Source organism: Falco rusticolus, chromosome 6 (genome assembly GCF_015220075.1).
Source record: "Falco rusticolus isolate bFalRus1 chromosome 6, bFalRus1.pri, whole genome shotgun sequence".
In the NCBI taxonomy this organism is placed as follows: domain Eukaryota; kingdom Metazoa; phylum Chordata; class Aves; order Falconiformes; family Falconidae; genus Falco; species Falco rusticolus.
In genome coordinates, this window is record NC_051192.1 from 10,533,755 (window position 1) to 10,550,981 (window position 17,227).

At 40.3% G+C, this 17,227-nt stretch overlaps 1 protein-coding gene across 3 annotated transcripts in view; it reads right to left on the reverse strand.

Annotated features, from left to right (window-relative positions):
- Nucleotides 1-17,227, reverse strand: part of DISC1 (DISC1 scaffold protein) — a 205,600-nt gene that overhangs the window by 166,300 nt on the left and 22,073 nt on the right. For all 3 annotated transcript variants that reach the window (XR_005104969.1, XM_037392564.1, XM_037392565.1), the window contains exon 3: nt 15,050-15,119. Coding sequence is in view for 2 of the 3 variants with exons in the window: in XM_037392564.1 (XP_037248461.1) it covers nt 15,050-15,119 (70 nt within the window). In the remaining variant the exon portion in view is untranslated. The remainder of the gene's footprint in view (nt 1-15,049; nt 15,120-17,227) is intronic.

Consider the following 17,227-nt stretch of genomic DNA (forward strand, 5'->3'; position numbering starts at 1 on the left):
GTACTTCCCACTGGGATTATCCTGGTAATTAATACTCCCTTTCTCATTACGGTCATTTCCACAGATTTCAGTAGCAAGCAGCTGCCTATGCTTGGAAGCAGCTGAGCAATAAGGAAGAAAGAGGCTGCTTAAATAATGACTGAAAACCAAGCACGACAACAGCATCACCTGCACAGAGACCATGCACAGGCAGTACGGCACTGAACATATCACAATACTGCTAAACGTACCCCAAGATGTTTCTTAAACAGGTATTTGAGGCCCAAGAGGCCTCCTCACTGATAGAAGGAAGCAGGACAGTCACAAGTTTCGTGAGAGCTGGCAGTGATCAAACACTCAACTTTCTGACCTTACCCTGAGCTCCCAAGAAGAACATTTTCTGACTAGAAATAAGCATTGCCACAGCTTCATCCTAACCTTCAAAAGAAATCTGTGGCAGTTAATCTTAGCTGAGCAGAATATTAACATCAAAGATGATCCAGCTTCTCTGTATCTCTCCTCTGCAAGTTGGTTCAGGTTGTTGCTTTAAACATCTTTGCATAGAGGATGCGATTGGTATTTTTGTGACCTTTAGCTCGCCCCGGTATATTCTGTCTGCTTGCTTGGAAGCTGAGATGATAGGTTTGTGCACTATACATCACTTCAAAAAAGACCTCCAGCTGTCCAAGAGTCAATTGGCCTGCAGATGAGAATTGAAAAAAAGAGTCTAGTATTTCATACTGGTTTTTTGATTTTTCCAAAGGTTATCCAGTGTACTTTGGTATAGGTAGCCTTTCTGGTTGTCTACCAGGGCTGTATAAATGCTTTCTTTGCTTTCCCAAGGGTACTTCAAGAAATCCTGCATTGCAGGTCACATTTAGCAATAGCTCTTTTAGGTAGGCACTGGAGATACTAGGAAAAACGTGTACTGTTGCATTACACGACAGATAAATCTTGAATATTCAAAATGGACCTTGGTAATTTTAGGCAGACATACAGTGTATCTTTGTAATGGATGAAGGAAAAGAAATAAAGATCATACAAACAAGCGTGAAAAAGACGACAATCCTTAGAACTAAAAGGCATCAACTATACATACCTGAACACCCAACCATCCAAACAACAACTGCCTAGATCTTCCTACAAAGAAAAATGAACCCCACAGGCATCTCTCTTAGATGAAAGAAATGAAAAAAAAAAAAAAATCAATCACTTCTATCTTGCCTAAGTACATCCCCAGCTTTTAGGATCCCAGCTCCAGCAGCGAGGAAGGGACACAAGCCACTGACCTGCCCACACCTGTTACAGAAAGAAATAACTTGGGTAAGTGCAGAGAAGGCCAGGCAGCATGTTGAACTCCAGAGCAGAGAACTGGGAGCACAAAAGTTCACTCTCCCAACAGAAATAGAGGAAAGGCTGCCCCTTAGGAAAGGGAGAGACAGGAACGCTTTCAGGAGCAAGGAGGGTAAGCTTCTCTGGAGCAATCATTTTCCATCCCTCCCAACTTCTGAAATAAAAATTGATTCTGTAGGCAACCATTCAGTTCGTTATTAGTTGCTTTTAACAGCATTCACTATGAATGACATTAGAGGCACTCTGCAAGGAAGTTTCTATTAAGCAATTATACCCTATAAAATTAAAGCAGTGAAAAGGGGCTTCTAGACAAATTAAAGCAGGCACAGCATGTGAGGCGCACTTGGCCTCTGACTCCAGAGACAGGAGACACAACACTGTTGCTTGCACACAAGGGAGACCAGGAAACGTGGCTGACACCACTAATAGCACGGTCCCCATAGAAGCATGCACGGAGGCACAAGAAACCTCTCGCCACAGGCTTGTTGAAGTCAAAGCCCAAGTTTGCTTCCTTAAAGCTACAACCCAGGGGATGCCTGTCCATAAGAACCAGGCCTGCTGTGCTATCCCCCAAATGACTCCAGCCCTTACATGACCTGTGCCTCCTATAGCCATCGCATAACTGAGCTCTGGTTTGGGTAGGAATCGAATTATTTTTTTCCCCTCATCTGAGAAAAAGCAGCATTTTTCAGGACATTCAACAAGCAAAAAAAAAAAAACCCTTAATTTCACTTTTTTTTTTTTTACATAAAGAACTATTTCTTTCCTGCATTTAACAAATAAGTGTGCCACAAGAGAAGAAAGTAAGTCAAATACAGCTCAGCTACTTTGCTGCCCACACTGTTTCTGAATAACTCCTGTTTGTTTACACCAGGAGGCATTAGTCATTCACACAGACATGCAGCCTTGCCTCCTCTTTGCTTGATTTAAAAGGAAAGGGCTTTTTCCCCCCTTTTTTTCTCCCTTCCAAGAGATGTAATAGCAATTAAATAAGTTTTGCTGAGCATGTAAGGCTACCTCTAAATACTCAGACTGAATGGGTCAGCCAGTACAACACCTACAGATAAGCAGAGCCTAAGTATTTTGAAAGCAAGAAGAGGGAAGAGACAAACACCTCTTGCATACCATAATGGGCAGGTTCAACCAACCAGCGAAGTAGCACATAAATGAAAAAAAATTAAGATATTTGATAATAGCACAAATACAGGTCATAGCGAGGAATGAAGATTCTTGTTCCTCTGCCAGATTTCTCTTCTCCTCCTTATTTGGAATTGAATGACTGTTTTTGAAGATGTCCAAAAGAAACGTAAGAGTCTTTAAATGAAATAACAGCATCCTACTGGATCCTCTGTATGCATCATTACAAGTCCTGTAGTTACAGGTGGGAAAAAAGCACCAGAGACAGAAAATATAAAACTGCACAAGTCTCAGAAGACTTACTTACAGGCAGACATGAACAGACTTGTGATGGTAGAAAAATTATAGCAGAAAGCTATTCCAGTAGCAGTGCTTCCGCAGGCAGAGTGCTCAAACAGTATTAAACTTTAATTTTGGAATAATTCTACTTCAGATTTCCCCGTCCCCCAAAAAAATATTTCTCATTCTTTCTCCTCTTCAGCACATCTTTCCCTGGCAGATTTTGTTGATGTATTATGGAAAAAAAAATAATTTTTAAAACACACATACATCTTGACTCTTCCTGTCCTTAGTCCGGCAAGGCTGGTGATGTAGCACAACTGGAATCTCTTTGTTCAGACCTCCTCACTATTTTCATTCTTGTTACTGGTTAGATGGCACCAAAATAACCAGCTGTTTGAAGCCTGCCTGTGACTGGGGCGATTTCGGTTCTTGCTCACGAGTGTTTTCTCCAGCAAGGAAAAGTCATAATTAAAATATTTCAAATCAACACTCCTGCACTTCAACACAAATTTGGGTTTGATTTTAATTGCTGTGTGCTTAAAAGAGCTTTTTTGTTTTATTCCTTTTGTTTGTTCTTTGAAAGGACGGGACAGCAGATTCTCTGTGAACTTGGGCAACAAATCGTGACATTTGGCCTCTGAGTACAGAGTAGCAGATAGTACTTGTAGGTATTTGGAGAAGGTCAGAATCAGTGTAGCACCCTTAAGCCACCACAGCTACTTTCTCAAACCTGTAAACACAAGACTTCAGTAGAATTACTAATGCACTATTGAGCTTTCTGCTTCCAGTTCACCGGTTTGACTCTTGCTCAGATTAAGGACTGAGAAATGGTTTCCCTTGAATGGTATTTGATAGATGAGGATTTTTCAGCAGTAAACTCTACTGGTAGGCTTTGCACTACATTATAGCATATACCAGGAAGCTTCTCTCCTGGTATACCTATATGTTCATCATTAAGAGAGTTATTTAAATTCAGGTAACTCACACTGAGAAAGTTCTCGCTGTTGCACAGGGTTCATACTGAAAGGAGCACACCTTCAGCCCAGTGCAGAGCAGCAGCCAAAAGTCATTTCACTGCAACACCAGACTATTTGCCAGTACTAGAAGTCACCCATACCCTTCAGACTAAAGAGGTGAAGGTCAAAACATTAAAAAAAAAAAAAAAAAAAAAAAAAAGAGAAGACATCAACGGGTTTTTTTGGTAAAACATTTGAATAATTTTGTGGGCAGAACCACACCCTCAGCTATTTGAGCTGTCTTCATTGCAGTCTTAAAGCTTCTTGAACTTGTTTGCATCCACAAAATTCAACTGTACTGATGATTTCCTACAACTCAACTTCATCCTTTCCCTTCCTCAAGCCTAGCTGTGATCTCTACTCATAATTTAGGCTTCATTTACAGACAGAAATAAGCTGCCACCTCCATCCAGTGGTGAGCTATGCATAGGACTTCACTCAACCCACAGATCTAAACTTCAGTGTTAAGCCATACTTTCCTGGCTGAAGAATTTTCTCTCTTCCTATAACCATAAAAGATGCTCAAATCCTTCCATCTTCTCCAGCGCATACACGTCCACAGACCTATAGCTCTCACCTAGACCGGCCTCCTCTCTTTTCTAACAAGGGCCTGGGTGCTCAGGTCTACCCCAAGTTTGCTCATCACCGGGCCCAGGCAAAGCATAATCAAATCCCTCAATACAGTACCACAGCCAACTAATACAGAATGAGAAAACCGCGCAGCGATAAACCAACCGTTTGTAAAATTATTCAGAAGCAGCCAAGCATGGTTTATGTTGTACTGCAAGACCCTACTGCCTCTGCCATTTCTCTCCATTATATTGGGATTTCATCAGCAATCATTTAATATCCTGTTCCACAAGCTGCCGTCAGTCTCACAGATGAAACGGCTCTGGTGAGCAGACAACACCACAATTTTTGTCCCTGTAAGAACTGATGTAATGCAGGGGGGGATGCATGCAGGGACTTGAATACGTACAATTCAAGTTCACAGGGACTGTACATATGATGTGGAATATGAAGATGCACAAGGGGAACATCAGTATGGTCAGCTGAGAGAAATGCTGGCTTTTAGGAAAGAAGTGCCATTCTTAAAGCTCTCAACTGCTTCACCTGGGACTGAACGCTTTATGCAAATCTTCAACTGGAAGCATTCTCGTAACCATTCAGAAGGAGGCAACATTTTCATAACCTTTCTGAAAGGATTCAGAATAAACCCAACTAAAAGACAGAAAAGCGCAATGCTGGGTATGCAGTCTCAGAGCTGAAACAGAAGAGAACCCTCAGAAAGGCAATTCATTCCAGAAACCAAGCATATCCTCCACCTGATGAGGCTGGTGGTCCTTTTTATGCAACTTCATCTGCCATGTTCTCTACACTGTCCCTATGAATTTATAACATGTGTAAAAAGCCCCGCTTATATTCATTTTTATGGGGACAAAATGTTTTGCTATCCATCACATTGCTAAGTGACATACTGTTAGGGAATACACCCTCAGTGGATAACACAGTACGTCTGTACATATTTAGAGGGTTGCCTTGCATTTTTCCTGAAAAATTAATTCCATTAGTGTTTATGGCTAGAGATAAGAATTTCACAGGAGAACCAGACATGAAGAGAGGAAAGTTTAATTGGTGAAACATGAAAATAACAAACCACCTTTAACATTTCCTTTATAAAACAAAAAATACATTAAAGCATTTCATATGCATTTGACAACACAAGAAAAAAATACATTTACAGGTTGTATTGTTTGAGGTCTTTTTAATCATACACTTTACAACTATAAAACTCTTCGGACTAAAAATAATTTACTCCAACAGCAGGTAAACAATTAGATTCAAGAATTCATTTCAAAATATGTACAATTCTGAAAGTGGCAGATCATTGGTGTGACTGCATGGCTGATCTTTGCCTCTGTAAGGAAAACTAAAAATGAAAAAGTCACACCATCAAGAGATATTCACCTTTTTCACCTGTGCCTTCAGAAGAAATTCAGCAGCCAAATTACGTACTCAATCTACAAATATTTTTGGTTTAGTTTTTCAAATTTAAGTGGTCTTACAACTAACTTTAAAGAGTGTTTTCCAAGACACCTGCTAGCTGAAAACAAAATAGTTTCCTTAGTACTTGCTACACCTGAGAACTTTGTTTGCTAATAATAATTCATCCAGAAGTCTAAGAATATTTTTAATTCCAGCAATATTTCTTTTACTGTTATTGGTATGCACAATGGGAAATTTCAAACTACTTGCTTTTGAATTTCCAGTTTTCTAATGTTATCGGTATTTTTTTTTTTCCATAAAAAGAAACTCTTCCTAGTTAGTGATTTTAGTTATCTACAGGTTCTCTTGGTTATTCAGATCTAATGAAGCATAAAACTTGTCACTTACTTGAAGTTATACAAAGAACCAAGCTGACATTTTTAGAGAAGCAACTCTGATATTCTTACTGTGAAGTTTTCAATGGTAAGCACAGAGTCTACCAGTTTGTAAAGCAAAGCCAGAACTGGCTTTTCCCCTCACATACATCACAGTACCACACCCTTGCTTGTAATGCATTTTACTACACCACCATGAAATAGGTAGAATGAGCCTTGTCCCGCTAACAAGTCAGGCCAGGGCAACTACTCAAGTTGGAACAATGAGACAGACTTTCAGACATACAAGCCCTTCCTCAAGTTGGCGTGTCCAAAAGCTTGTCTGATTATGGTCACACTCCTAAAGATATTTCCCTGTGATAAACCTTGTCTGGAAGTCATGATGGCCCTGCAAAATACCACCCTCAGAAATCAGTGTATTTAACTCCTGAAAGTCAACATCTGTGCCTACAGTCCAAGACTAACCTTATTCTGACTGCCTCACAACACAACAGGGAGAAAAGGAAAATTTCCCACATCTTTTGCACAACTGAAAGCCTAGAGCTAGACAAAATTTTATAAAACACATTTATTCAAAAGTACTTAAATATTAATTTTATATTGTTATGCATGTGAAATTTAAGCCTGTCTTCTGTGTGCTTTCACTCAGTATGCCTCACGTACACTAGTTTTTCAAGATACATCATTTACCACCTCCTTGCAACATGCCTTTTGAAAGCTTCTTCAGGCAGAGGCAGAAACTAGAAACAAGACTGTTTGAAGTTTAGATACTGCAACAGCAGAAGTTTAAAACTCACATTACCTGGCATTGGTTTGGATGCTCCCGCAATCAACGTTTCCTACACTCAGTAACTTTTTATCCAAAGCATGTTACTGTATAAAAGTGCTAGGAATTTGAAATTTCCCCTCTTCAACTTTTTGATTAACGCTCATTGCCACAACCCTATCGCTGTCCTAAGAGAACTAAATATGTCCATAAAACAGCACATTTGCTACTTTTTATCTTCCACAGGCTAAAGATAAGAAGGGAACACACAAAAGCTTGCATACTCTGAAGGCAGGGCAGGGAAGCACTGGAGAGGGCAGCCGTGCCTGCAGAACTATAAGCACACCCCATGTGCTCACAGCATGGGCAGTTGGGTCTGGGCACACGGACAGGGAGGACAGAAGGGAAACCTCAGGAGAAAAGTTAATTGACTTGAGGCAATCCCCTTTTGCAGAGGCATCTGGCAAGCAACGGGAGGTGTCTCCAATAAAAGCATCCTATTAAGGAATCTGACCAGAAACCACCCAGCAATCAGCAAGGGGCACTATCAGCTCCCCACAGAGGACCTGCGCTGGAAGACACTTGTGTTTGCTTTCAAATGGTAGTCACAGTCATTCAGCACCTTTTAAATCTCCAATTACACAGAAGTTGCATTACCATGCCATCTAGAAGTTTCTGTCCATACCCAGTCATTTATTAATCAGACAATAATTAAGAAGAGCAGGTGTCCCCCCGCTTCTCTAAAACATTTATGTCCTAAGTATAAGACAAAGGCAGCAAAATCAATTTCTAGTTGTTGGTTGAATTAATAGACACACCGTCTCCAGTGGTCACACTGCAAATGAGAGACAATTTTCTTATGTGGAATTAATACTTCTAAAGAGCAAGGGAAAGATAAGTCTGTCCTGAATATAAAATTCAGCCGCATGATTTTGCAAGTGCAAAGTAAGCAGATGGGCTGGGTAGCAGGAGAGCCATGTCACTCACTCAGTGGGTACTGTCCAGATAACACATCAACACTTCTCCCGAGTTACACCCATCAGAGCTCTATGCTTCAAACGGCAATTCAGCAAGTAAGATCTTAAATTATCCATAATGGCTTATTTTGTTCCGATTTTTTCATTGCATGTTTGTTTGTAAAAGACTAGCCAGGCTGTCTGGGAACAGCTTGGCTGCATCATGGACTGAGAAACAGAGCCTGACTATCATAGGAGGGGTAGCCCGCAGTGTCAGTTTTAGACAGCAGATGGCCAGGAGTAGAGAAAGCTTCCAAGCACATGGTATGCCAAAACTTCAGCAATTTTCTTTTTGTCAAGCAGCTTCCAGAAACACAAGATGTAGCTGAACCTCTTCACGCTGGCCAAGATTAAAATAAGAAAGCATAGTAGAATCCCACAAAATACTACCACTTCCTAAAAATATTTAGGCTGCACAGTCTAAGTGAGATGCTGCATGACTACAGTAGCTTCCTCTCCAATACTCAGATAAGGAATTAAAAGATGCAGAAAACACAACTGCATTTTTAATATGTGGGCATAAGCAGACCAATAGCAAGAACCTGTTCTACCTCAAAGACACACCTTGACATGACAAACTGAACTGGCTAAAATGAGGTTTCACATCAAAAGCAAGAAATTGCTGAAGATGCATGTGCTACACACATGTAACGAGTAAACACAACAAGCAAAATCACCCAGAAATGTATACCAGATCTCCCTCTCAAATATTGGCCATTACTGTATTATTTTAGTATTAAAGAAGCACCTGACAGTTTCCCAGCTATCTACCTGACAGCAAGATAAGGAGTTTCATACCTTTACATTGTGACTGACTCAACTCCCATCCCAATTTTGTGATTTAAAAAAAAACAAAAGCCAAAAAACAATAGCCCACATAACATCATGATTTCTTTTTATGCAGTTTGTTACTGCTGCTAGCAGACAAAAGCCAAGACCAAACATTTGAACAACAGCATCTTGTTGTTCAACTTTAAGTCCACAGCTTCAGCTAGCACCAAGTAGAAAATGGATACAGACTAAAACAGTTCTATCTTTTCATTTGAGGCTGGTATCTTAGAGAAAAACAGTCAAGGTAGAAGAGTTGCCACTTGTGCTGCCTCCAAGTACAAGGAAAATTAAGTCTAATTTATTCTTTGCATAAGCACTAAACTTTCCTTAACCACCCAAACCCTTTTGTGGAAGCTATTTGAGTCTGTCAAAGATAGGATAAACAAAACCCATGCAAGGAAGATTTGGTTTTCAGAATTTGTACAAGCCCTTACCCCCATCCTCTTAATAGCTTTACTGGAAAGTTACGAAAATGAAAAGTTAAACCTAAAAACGCTTACCCACAGATTTCAGGAAGCTTCTACAAGCTTGTGATAGAACAAGGCTCTAACAGTACAGCGCAACAGAAACTCCTATTTGTCCCCTCCACCCTGAACCCATTTCAAACTCAATAGCCTGCGACAAAGTTACAAGCTGACGGGAAGTCTCCCATGTCACAGAAGCTCTGCTGCTCCAGCATTCACCACCTTTTCTTTAATCGGTAGCCTCGGATATAGAGCTCCACTCAATAAACAGCTAGGTTTACGGATTTTATTTCCACAGGTACATGTCATCCTAAAACAAGTACAATCCAAAGTAACATGTTCTTTGAGTTATTTCCAGATGTAGCTTCTCTCAAATTCACTGTCCTCACCCAGAAAGAAGCTAACTTGCCTTCATTTCTGTGTCTTGTTATAACAACCATCTGCCAAGCAAGCATTTTAGTTCCAAATAATGGAAGTATAGTAAAGCAGGAATTCTATCCAACCCTCATCTGCAAATAGCTCTTCCAGAAACAATACAAAACACACCACCCATTCCCCTGAAGATCAAATTGGTTCAAGTGTTTAAAAGCTATGACTAGAAATAGCAGTTTAAACTGGAAAAATATTTTTGCAGTTTGAACTGCAAAAAAATTTTGAAAGACCAGGCAGCTATACATCTGGCCAGAACTTTGGGGTTATTGCATAATTCAGCAAGTTCCACCACAAGAAGTAGCCAAGACCCCCCTTTGAATACCACTTAACAAATAATATTCTCAACCCAGACATTACCTAACATTGCACACTATCATTTTACGTGTAAATGTATGGGAGGCTAATTGCTACGAAGTCTTTCCCTTCCTACACTCGTGATTAATGCAAAATGTGCAAAATGAGACCCCAGCTCCTACACAGCACACTGTTCTGTCCCTGCCCTGCGGATTCTGAAACATAGAAAGGACAATTGGTATGAAGAGGTCACAGAGCATGAGGCAAAGAGAAAAAATTAAAAAAAAAAAACAAAAAAACACAACATTCAAACACTATTTTTCTGCAGAGCAGAGCACACAGCGCGCAAGTCCATGGCAGGTACCAATTCACATAGCTCAAGCTTTGAGACCTTAATATAAAATAACTGAAGGCTCACATGATAATAGATATATATACAGCATGAATTTTCATTGCCAAGACAGGATAGGTTTTACCATAACAAATGTAATTTTTTTTTTGTATTCTAGCTGCCATGTTGGACTGACAAGGAGTTGTTCTGATCTACTCAACAACCTTCACCGGAGAACCCCAACTCTGGATATAATCTGATTGCACAAAGAAGTTACCATTCCCTACCAGCTGCAAGCAACGAATTCATACGCTCATATTCCTGCATACAAGAATTTTACAAAAAAGATCTAAAAAAGTCAGTAGCTCTGCAGAAACTTACTTCTGAGTAACAAGATGGCATGTGAACCAGTAGTGGAGCTCAATAGCAAAATTCAGTCCAATGACACTTGGTTACCAATCCATTTGCCCCTTGCACCAGGAGAGGTTGAGAAGTTCAAGCAGCAAAGAACAGGAAAGGATTCTTTAAATGTTTGGGCAATGGATTTGTACTGAGCAAAATACACTGGCTTCCACTGGAAGTAGAACTCCCACAGACACAGAAATATGCTGCTTTTTGTGGCGTTTTTTTTTTTTTTAACCTCCTGTATTCAGCAGTGTGTTTAACCTTGGAGCTGTCAAACTCCATCATGAATAATGAGCCATGACAACACTCCAAGTGATCCTTGGAGAACAGACCAATTTTTACTGTATGCTATGCAAGGCAAAACACTGTTATGATATTCCCATGGTACTGAACCTGCTTTGAAAATATACAGTAATGTGGCCATCAAGAGGAGACTACAAGTAAATACAGAAAAAAATAAGCTACTTCCTGGTATTTCATCACCTACAAACACAGAACAAACAGTACAACATTTAACATACTAATGGTTCCTATTTAAAATTAAACTAGGACTGAGAAGATTCGTCTTATTGAATTAGGCATTTCACACAAACACTTCACAGCCAAGGAACAGCTGCATTTGATGCAACCCATGATGGTTACAGTATGAAGAGAGAGCAACCTGCAGGTCTTGCGGCACCGTGCTTGGTGACCTCTATCAGATGAGCCCAAACATGGGACAGGAGGGCAACCCCGTGCCCCAGGCTGCCCCCTGATGCTCTCAGAACAAACATACCCCCGCCATACACATGGCAATGCCAGAAAGTATAGGAAGAAACTGTAGTGGCTTGAATGACTGCTAGAAGCGCCTCTACACCAACAGCCTAACCACACCAAGGCAGGTCTTTAAGAAGGCACAGCACAGGTAAACCAGCAATGGCAAAAGCCATTTCTGCTGTATGTCTCCCAGGCTCAAGGGGGGGTGGAAGACAGAGCAAATGGATTCATCTAAAGAATGGAAAAACTAGGAAGAAACAAGCTGAAGATTTAAACAGGCATTAACTTCTTTCCTAAACAAGAACGGAGGGCTGTGCTTCCAAATATCCCTTAAAAAAAAAAAAATCAACCACCTATTCTGGAAATAAATGCTAATTCATTAACATGAAACACACATGTTCTCTAACAGACCCAAGCAGCAAGCATCTGTTCTGTGTTTCTGCAAAGGGAAAAATAAATATATCCTTATTCCTGACCTGTTTGCAACAAGGTACTTGTTCATGGCTTTGTAGTGGGGAAAACTTACCTTTATTCCTGTGCCATTTCCTAGTCTCATCGGCACAACCAAAACCACAGTCCATTACCTTCCCCTCTCTGTAGGGCCACCACTTCACTTACACTTCAGTTTCCAAAGTTGCTACAAACTATGGAAGCTTTGAAAAATCTCTGGAGAGCAGGGAAGTAGCAATGTCAGACAGTAGATGCTTGCCTTTCCTTAAGGTGCTACGGTTGCAGTGTCAGACAGCAGAAACCAGTGCTGAGCACTTTGAGGAGCTTCAAGTACTAACACACCTCCCTCCCACTGAGCTGCTGTTAAAAACTGAGTCCTCTCCTGCAAGGCTGAATGGCCTATGGTTGAAGCTGGAGAAGAGCCTCTACTGCGCTGAAGTGACAACACAGTTACGCACAATAACATATTTATTGACAATTTAGTTTTCCATTTGGGAGTACAGCCATCCGTACCTCTCCTCTACCTGCTCTCCTTCCCCTCTACTACGTAACAGGGCATTTCACAGCTACTCACATTATACTACATCTCTCCTTCACCTGCAGTGCTCCCAAATCAGCAAGACCCATGGTATCACTGCACACAGCCCTACCACCATCTCTGGGTCACAACAGTTCTGCTCTTAACAGAGGACTCACTCTATACTCAAAATCATCCCACAAATTACAGGGACAGTGATTTTTTTTCTTAGCATTATACTTAAAATTTCCTCAACCCTCCACACACACCGTTGTCTGTTTCTCCCATTCCCTGATAATACAGCTCCATTTATGTCCCCCATCACAGCTCTGCATGTTTAGCAATTCCATTCCCTGCTAGCAATATTTGGCAATAAGATCCTTTTAAAAGAAGGCTAATTACAGATTTCACTTGAAGAGAAATTGGTGCTGGGCCAATCTGTAAGCTCTTTAATAAGCTTTTAAACTTCACTTCATGCCAGGCAAGACTTTGTTCTCCACCAGAAAGAGTGGCACAGCTCTAAAAGCAAAGGTGGAAAAGTTTGCTACTGCCAGAGGAGGAGGGGAGGTCACGGCTCTAATTCTTCTTGCAGCACTGTACCTTCTCGATGTGAGTCTTTCCCTGAAGCTACGCTGCCCGTGTTCCACAAAAGAAAAACTAAGGAAGCCAGTTCAGATACTACAAAAATAATGAAAAGTAGTCACACAAAGAAAAACCCCATGGCTGACAGTTGTACTGGAAGAGGAACAAAGACCAGTATGACAGAAACTGCGTCAAGGACTCAAAAATTAGGAAGTGATAAAATTAAGGATGCACGGAGCATGGCATTTTCTGAGAACGCTTGTGCGGAGTTCATTTTCAAAGGGATGGAGGAACCCAAGGCAAAGCTTCTCAAGCACTTAAGTATCTAGTCCCATACCAAGACAAATGTTTTCTTCCTACAGACTTAGCATGGAAAACAGCAATCCCACCTGCGGATGCTCCTCTGCACCTTTGTACTGTGCCACTTTCGCTCCCTGTAAGCTGTGCTCACAACACGGGGTGAAATCACATTTCAGCCAGACCATTTTCCTGAGGGGAACGAATGCAAGACTGCAATCCATCCTCCATGCTACCTGCCTGATAACTAGGGTGGAAGTCAAAAAGAGTAAGGGATAAAGTGGTGGTCAGCAGAAAGATAGTCCTGGTTTGACAGTACTAGCACCCCCAAAAACTACAACAGCCTTCTGTGTGAGGTTAGAAAAGTCTACCGTTTTCCACTGAGGTCAACAACTATGTGGCATCACATGCAGATGTCACACCTGATAGACTGAAATGCTGCTGCTGAAGTGGCTGACTGCCCAGAGAATCCCAGCTGGAATCTGTGGGAACCACACACACCGGGTGCACAGCTGGCAGGAAGTCTCCAGCCGGGAGCTCAACCCACAGACACTTAAAAAAAGAAGAGTTATGAGTGTTACACATGTAAAGCATAAACATCAATAATGTCTATTTGACAGAGATTAAACCCATGAATATCTACAACATCCTCAACTTCGAACATACCCAAAGATTTTCCCCACTGCGAGACGCCACACTAAAAGAATGACTTGTGACAGTATCCTCTTATATATAGGCAAACATTTAAGAGGCTAACAGAAGCACTCTTGCAAAAGGGCTGCACAGCTATTCCCTACACACTACCAAGACACATTTTAATCAGTTCAGGAGACACCTTCGGGAGCAAGGAAACAGAGCCATGGTACAACTGCAAAGCTTCACACATTCAGTTTGAAAGGCACACCACAAGTCTGACCATTTCCCAACCCCTAAAGGCTGAGAATAAAAAAATGGCAGGAAAGGAACTATCTTTTCCCAGCCTTGTTCTCTGAAGTACCCACGCAGATTTTACTGTAACAGTTGGGAAGCCCTGCAAACAAAGACAGATCTAGTGGGAAGAATTTAATCTAGAGCCTCAAGACTTGCAAAATATGAGTACCTAAACACAGACTACCATAACAGGAAAGAATAAGAAAACAGATATGTGTGTTAATATATGCTGCAATTATTAACGTGCAAACACACAGAGCTTATCAGAAGTGCCAAGGCATATGGAAGGAAAAGCACTATTCAAGTACAGAAAGTTGCCAGCAGCTGTATCATCACCATATTCTATAGCTGGTTTTAATTCAGCTCGGTGGACACCAAGTTAATCCCCCAGGACAGTATCATTCACATTTATAATAGCTACTGACCTCATTTCTGTGTTTGAGCCCTGCTGTAGTGTCATGACTAAATGTGGCAAGCAACAAATCAGACTGCCATCAGCCAGTGCCTGTCCTTTTTCCTTTCAAAGCTTTCATTCATTTCTGCATTTTCTAAAGTCATGCTGCTTCAAAACAGCTGATCCAGATGGTGGCTATTTGGATTTCAACCTTCCCACATGGTGATGTGGCTCAAGAAAATAGAAACTGTTGCTACCTGCTGCTGACCTAATTCTTTCTTTAAGTTGTTTCCTGCCATGTAACAGAATAAACAATACAGTTGATTGAACTAATCTTCCACACCTACATAGCAAATATAAAATTTATAGAAGAAGGAGGGCAAAGGGAAAAAAAGCAGCATGAACCAGTGGGGAGGTAGAAGGGAGCAACTCTCACCTCTATCATAGTCATCTTCCTCTATTGCTTTTTCTTGAAGTCTCTGAAGCCGTAAGATCAAGGATTTTATCTAGGCAAAGAAAAAAAAAATTAAGTTGCATTTAAAACTATTTAGACGATTAACCTCTACATAATACAAATTTAATTGATTACTACATCACTAGAACGGCCCAGTTTTTAAAGTTAAGCCCAACATTTGTTAGACAGACAGACCAATTTGAAGGCAGCTGAACTGCAGCTACTTGAGCCAAGCATGGCTTCAGTCCAAACACATACAGAGAATAACAAACAATATTTCTTGAAAAGCAGAAGAGATCATGTGATTGTAGGATAGTTTTCACCCTTTGAATAAATCAAAGTAATGATAATTAGAGGATTCTAACAGCATGACATCTACTTCTGATCACATTGTACTAAACTGTGTTCTCGAGCCCATTCTAACAACTTTTTGCCTATGAGAGTTTTGCACAGAAGAAAACCAGAATTTCCACATGCAAACCACATTTTCCTCTGTAATTAAAAAGAGAAATACAGTATGAGTATTCTGGAACAGGAATACTCATGTTATGGCACAGAAAATTGTGTTCATATGCAGCCAATGAAGTTTCACTAAAATATAATTTAGGCTTATCTACACAAGGTTGATGCTTACATTTTCAGAAGCGTTCACACTAGAAATGCTAGATGGGGAAAAAAGCAAAACACCACAAACACCTATACCACATACCGTGCCCTTTCACATGCAAAAAGAAACACTTACCATAATAAAATTTTATTTCGAAAGTTACTGCTTCTGTTTGTTAACATGAAGGGTCTGGACCACAGTTCTGAATTTACTAAACAATCGTAAGACTAGGTGTGCATTCAAAGGCCTTTACAAGTTTTTACTGTTAGAAGAATTTGGTTAGAAGGTAGGCAGCCCTCTCCTCATTGCCATGCTAGCCACAGCCTAACATGGCTACAGTTACAAGACTGAAGCATTCCATTAACAGCACTGAAAAAAGGTAAGCCTGGAAAAAGCAGCAGCGCATAGTCTCATAGCCCATAGTCTGAAAATGCCTGGGGAATAATTTCCTAAAAAAAAAAAAAAAAAAAAAAAAAAGGAATTGATACTTTCAATATTCTGCATTTACAAAAGATCTCACTCCTCCCTGGAACTCTTGAAATCCCTATATTTAAACTCAAAATTACATAGGGAAAAATAGGTACAGCCAGTCAACAACTTAATAGAAACACTCACTTATCGTGACTACGCAATCAACACAAAAATTAGGCAAGACATTTAAATTAACGGTATCCCTTCTAAATATGGTATGTGAAAGTGGACTAGTCAGAAAAGAACTATAAAAAATAAAGCCAGAAAAAAATCAAAAAATGCTTGATTAATAATAGGCTATAAAATGCCCCAGAGGAAAGAAAAACAAATAAAAACCAACATTGTATATACTCCATTTTCCTCAAGGCTTATTTTATTTTGCTCTTCACTTGATACTACAATGTTTTCTTCTCTGAGGCTGGTGAGGAATGTGTAACGTATTGAAGGGAGGAGCTCTGAATCCTCACCATAAATTATTTTCTGTATTTTATGCCATATTTTTGATAGTTTTAAAGAAGCCCTGCAGTAGAAATGATTCAAATGACACTTTTTTTCATATATGTTGATGTATAACAACCATCTATACTGAGGACTACTGCTCTGCTGCTCTTTGCAGGGTTTATTCCATCATGTGCTCACAGTGGCAGGTCATTTAAAGTCTGCTTGGGTACCACAGCCCAGGCATGCCCACGGCAAACTGTCTGATGCTGTCACAGTAAAGTGCTTTCTATCTGCAGGCTGGTAGGATGTTTGGAGCTTAACTAATCAAAGAGCTGCTTCAGCATGGCATGTCCTATATCTGTACCATGTGATGACCAGTGTGGTTTTTTTTTTTAATAAGTACAGAAAAGGCATAATTTTTAACAACTTTGCTATCATCTCCTTTTCTTGACTACAGTTGCATTCGTTCCTTTCTGAAAAGTTTGAGACTTATTTAAGACTTACAGTAGGAAGGTGCTTCAAATTAGACATACACAACTGGCTTTACCAAGGGCAAAGACATCTGAGGGCACAAATTTCCAATTCTCAATTCAATGAATTAATGAATACATAAATTAAAGATAGCAATGTTTCTCTTGTGT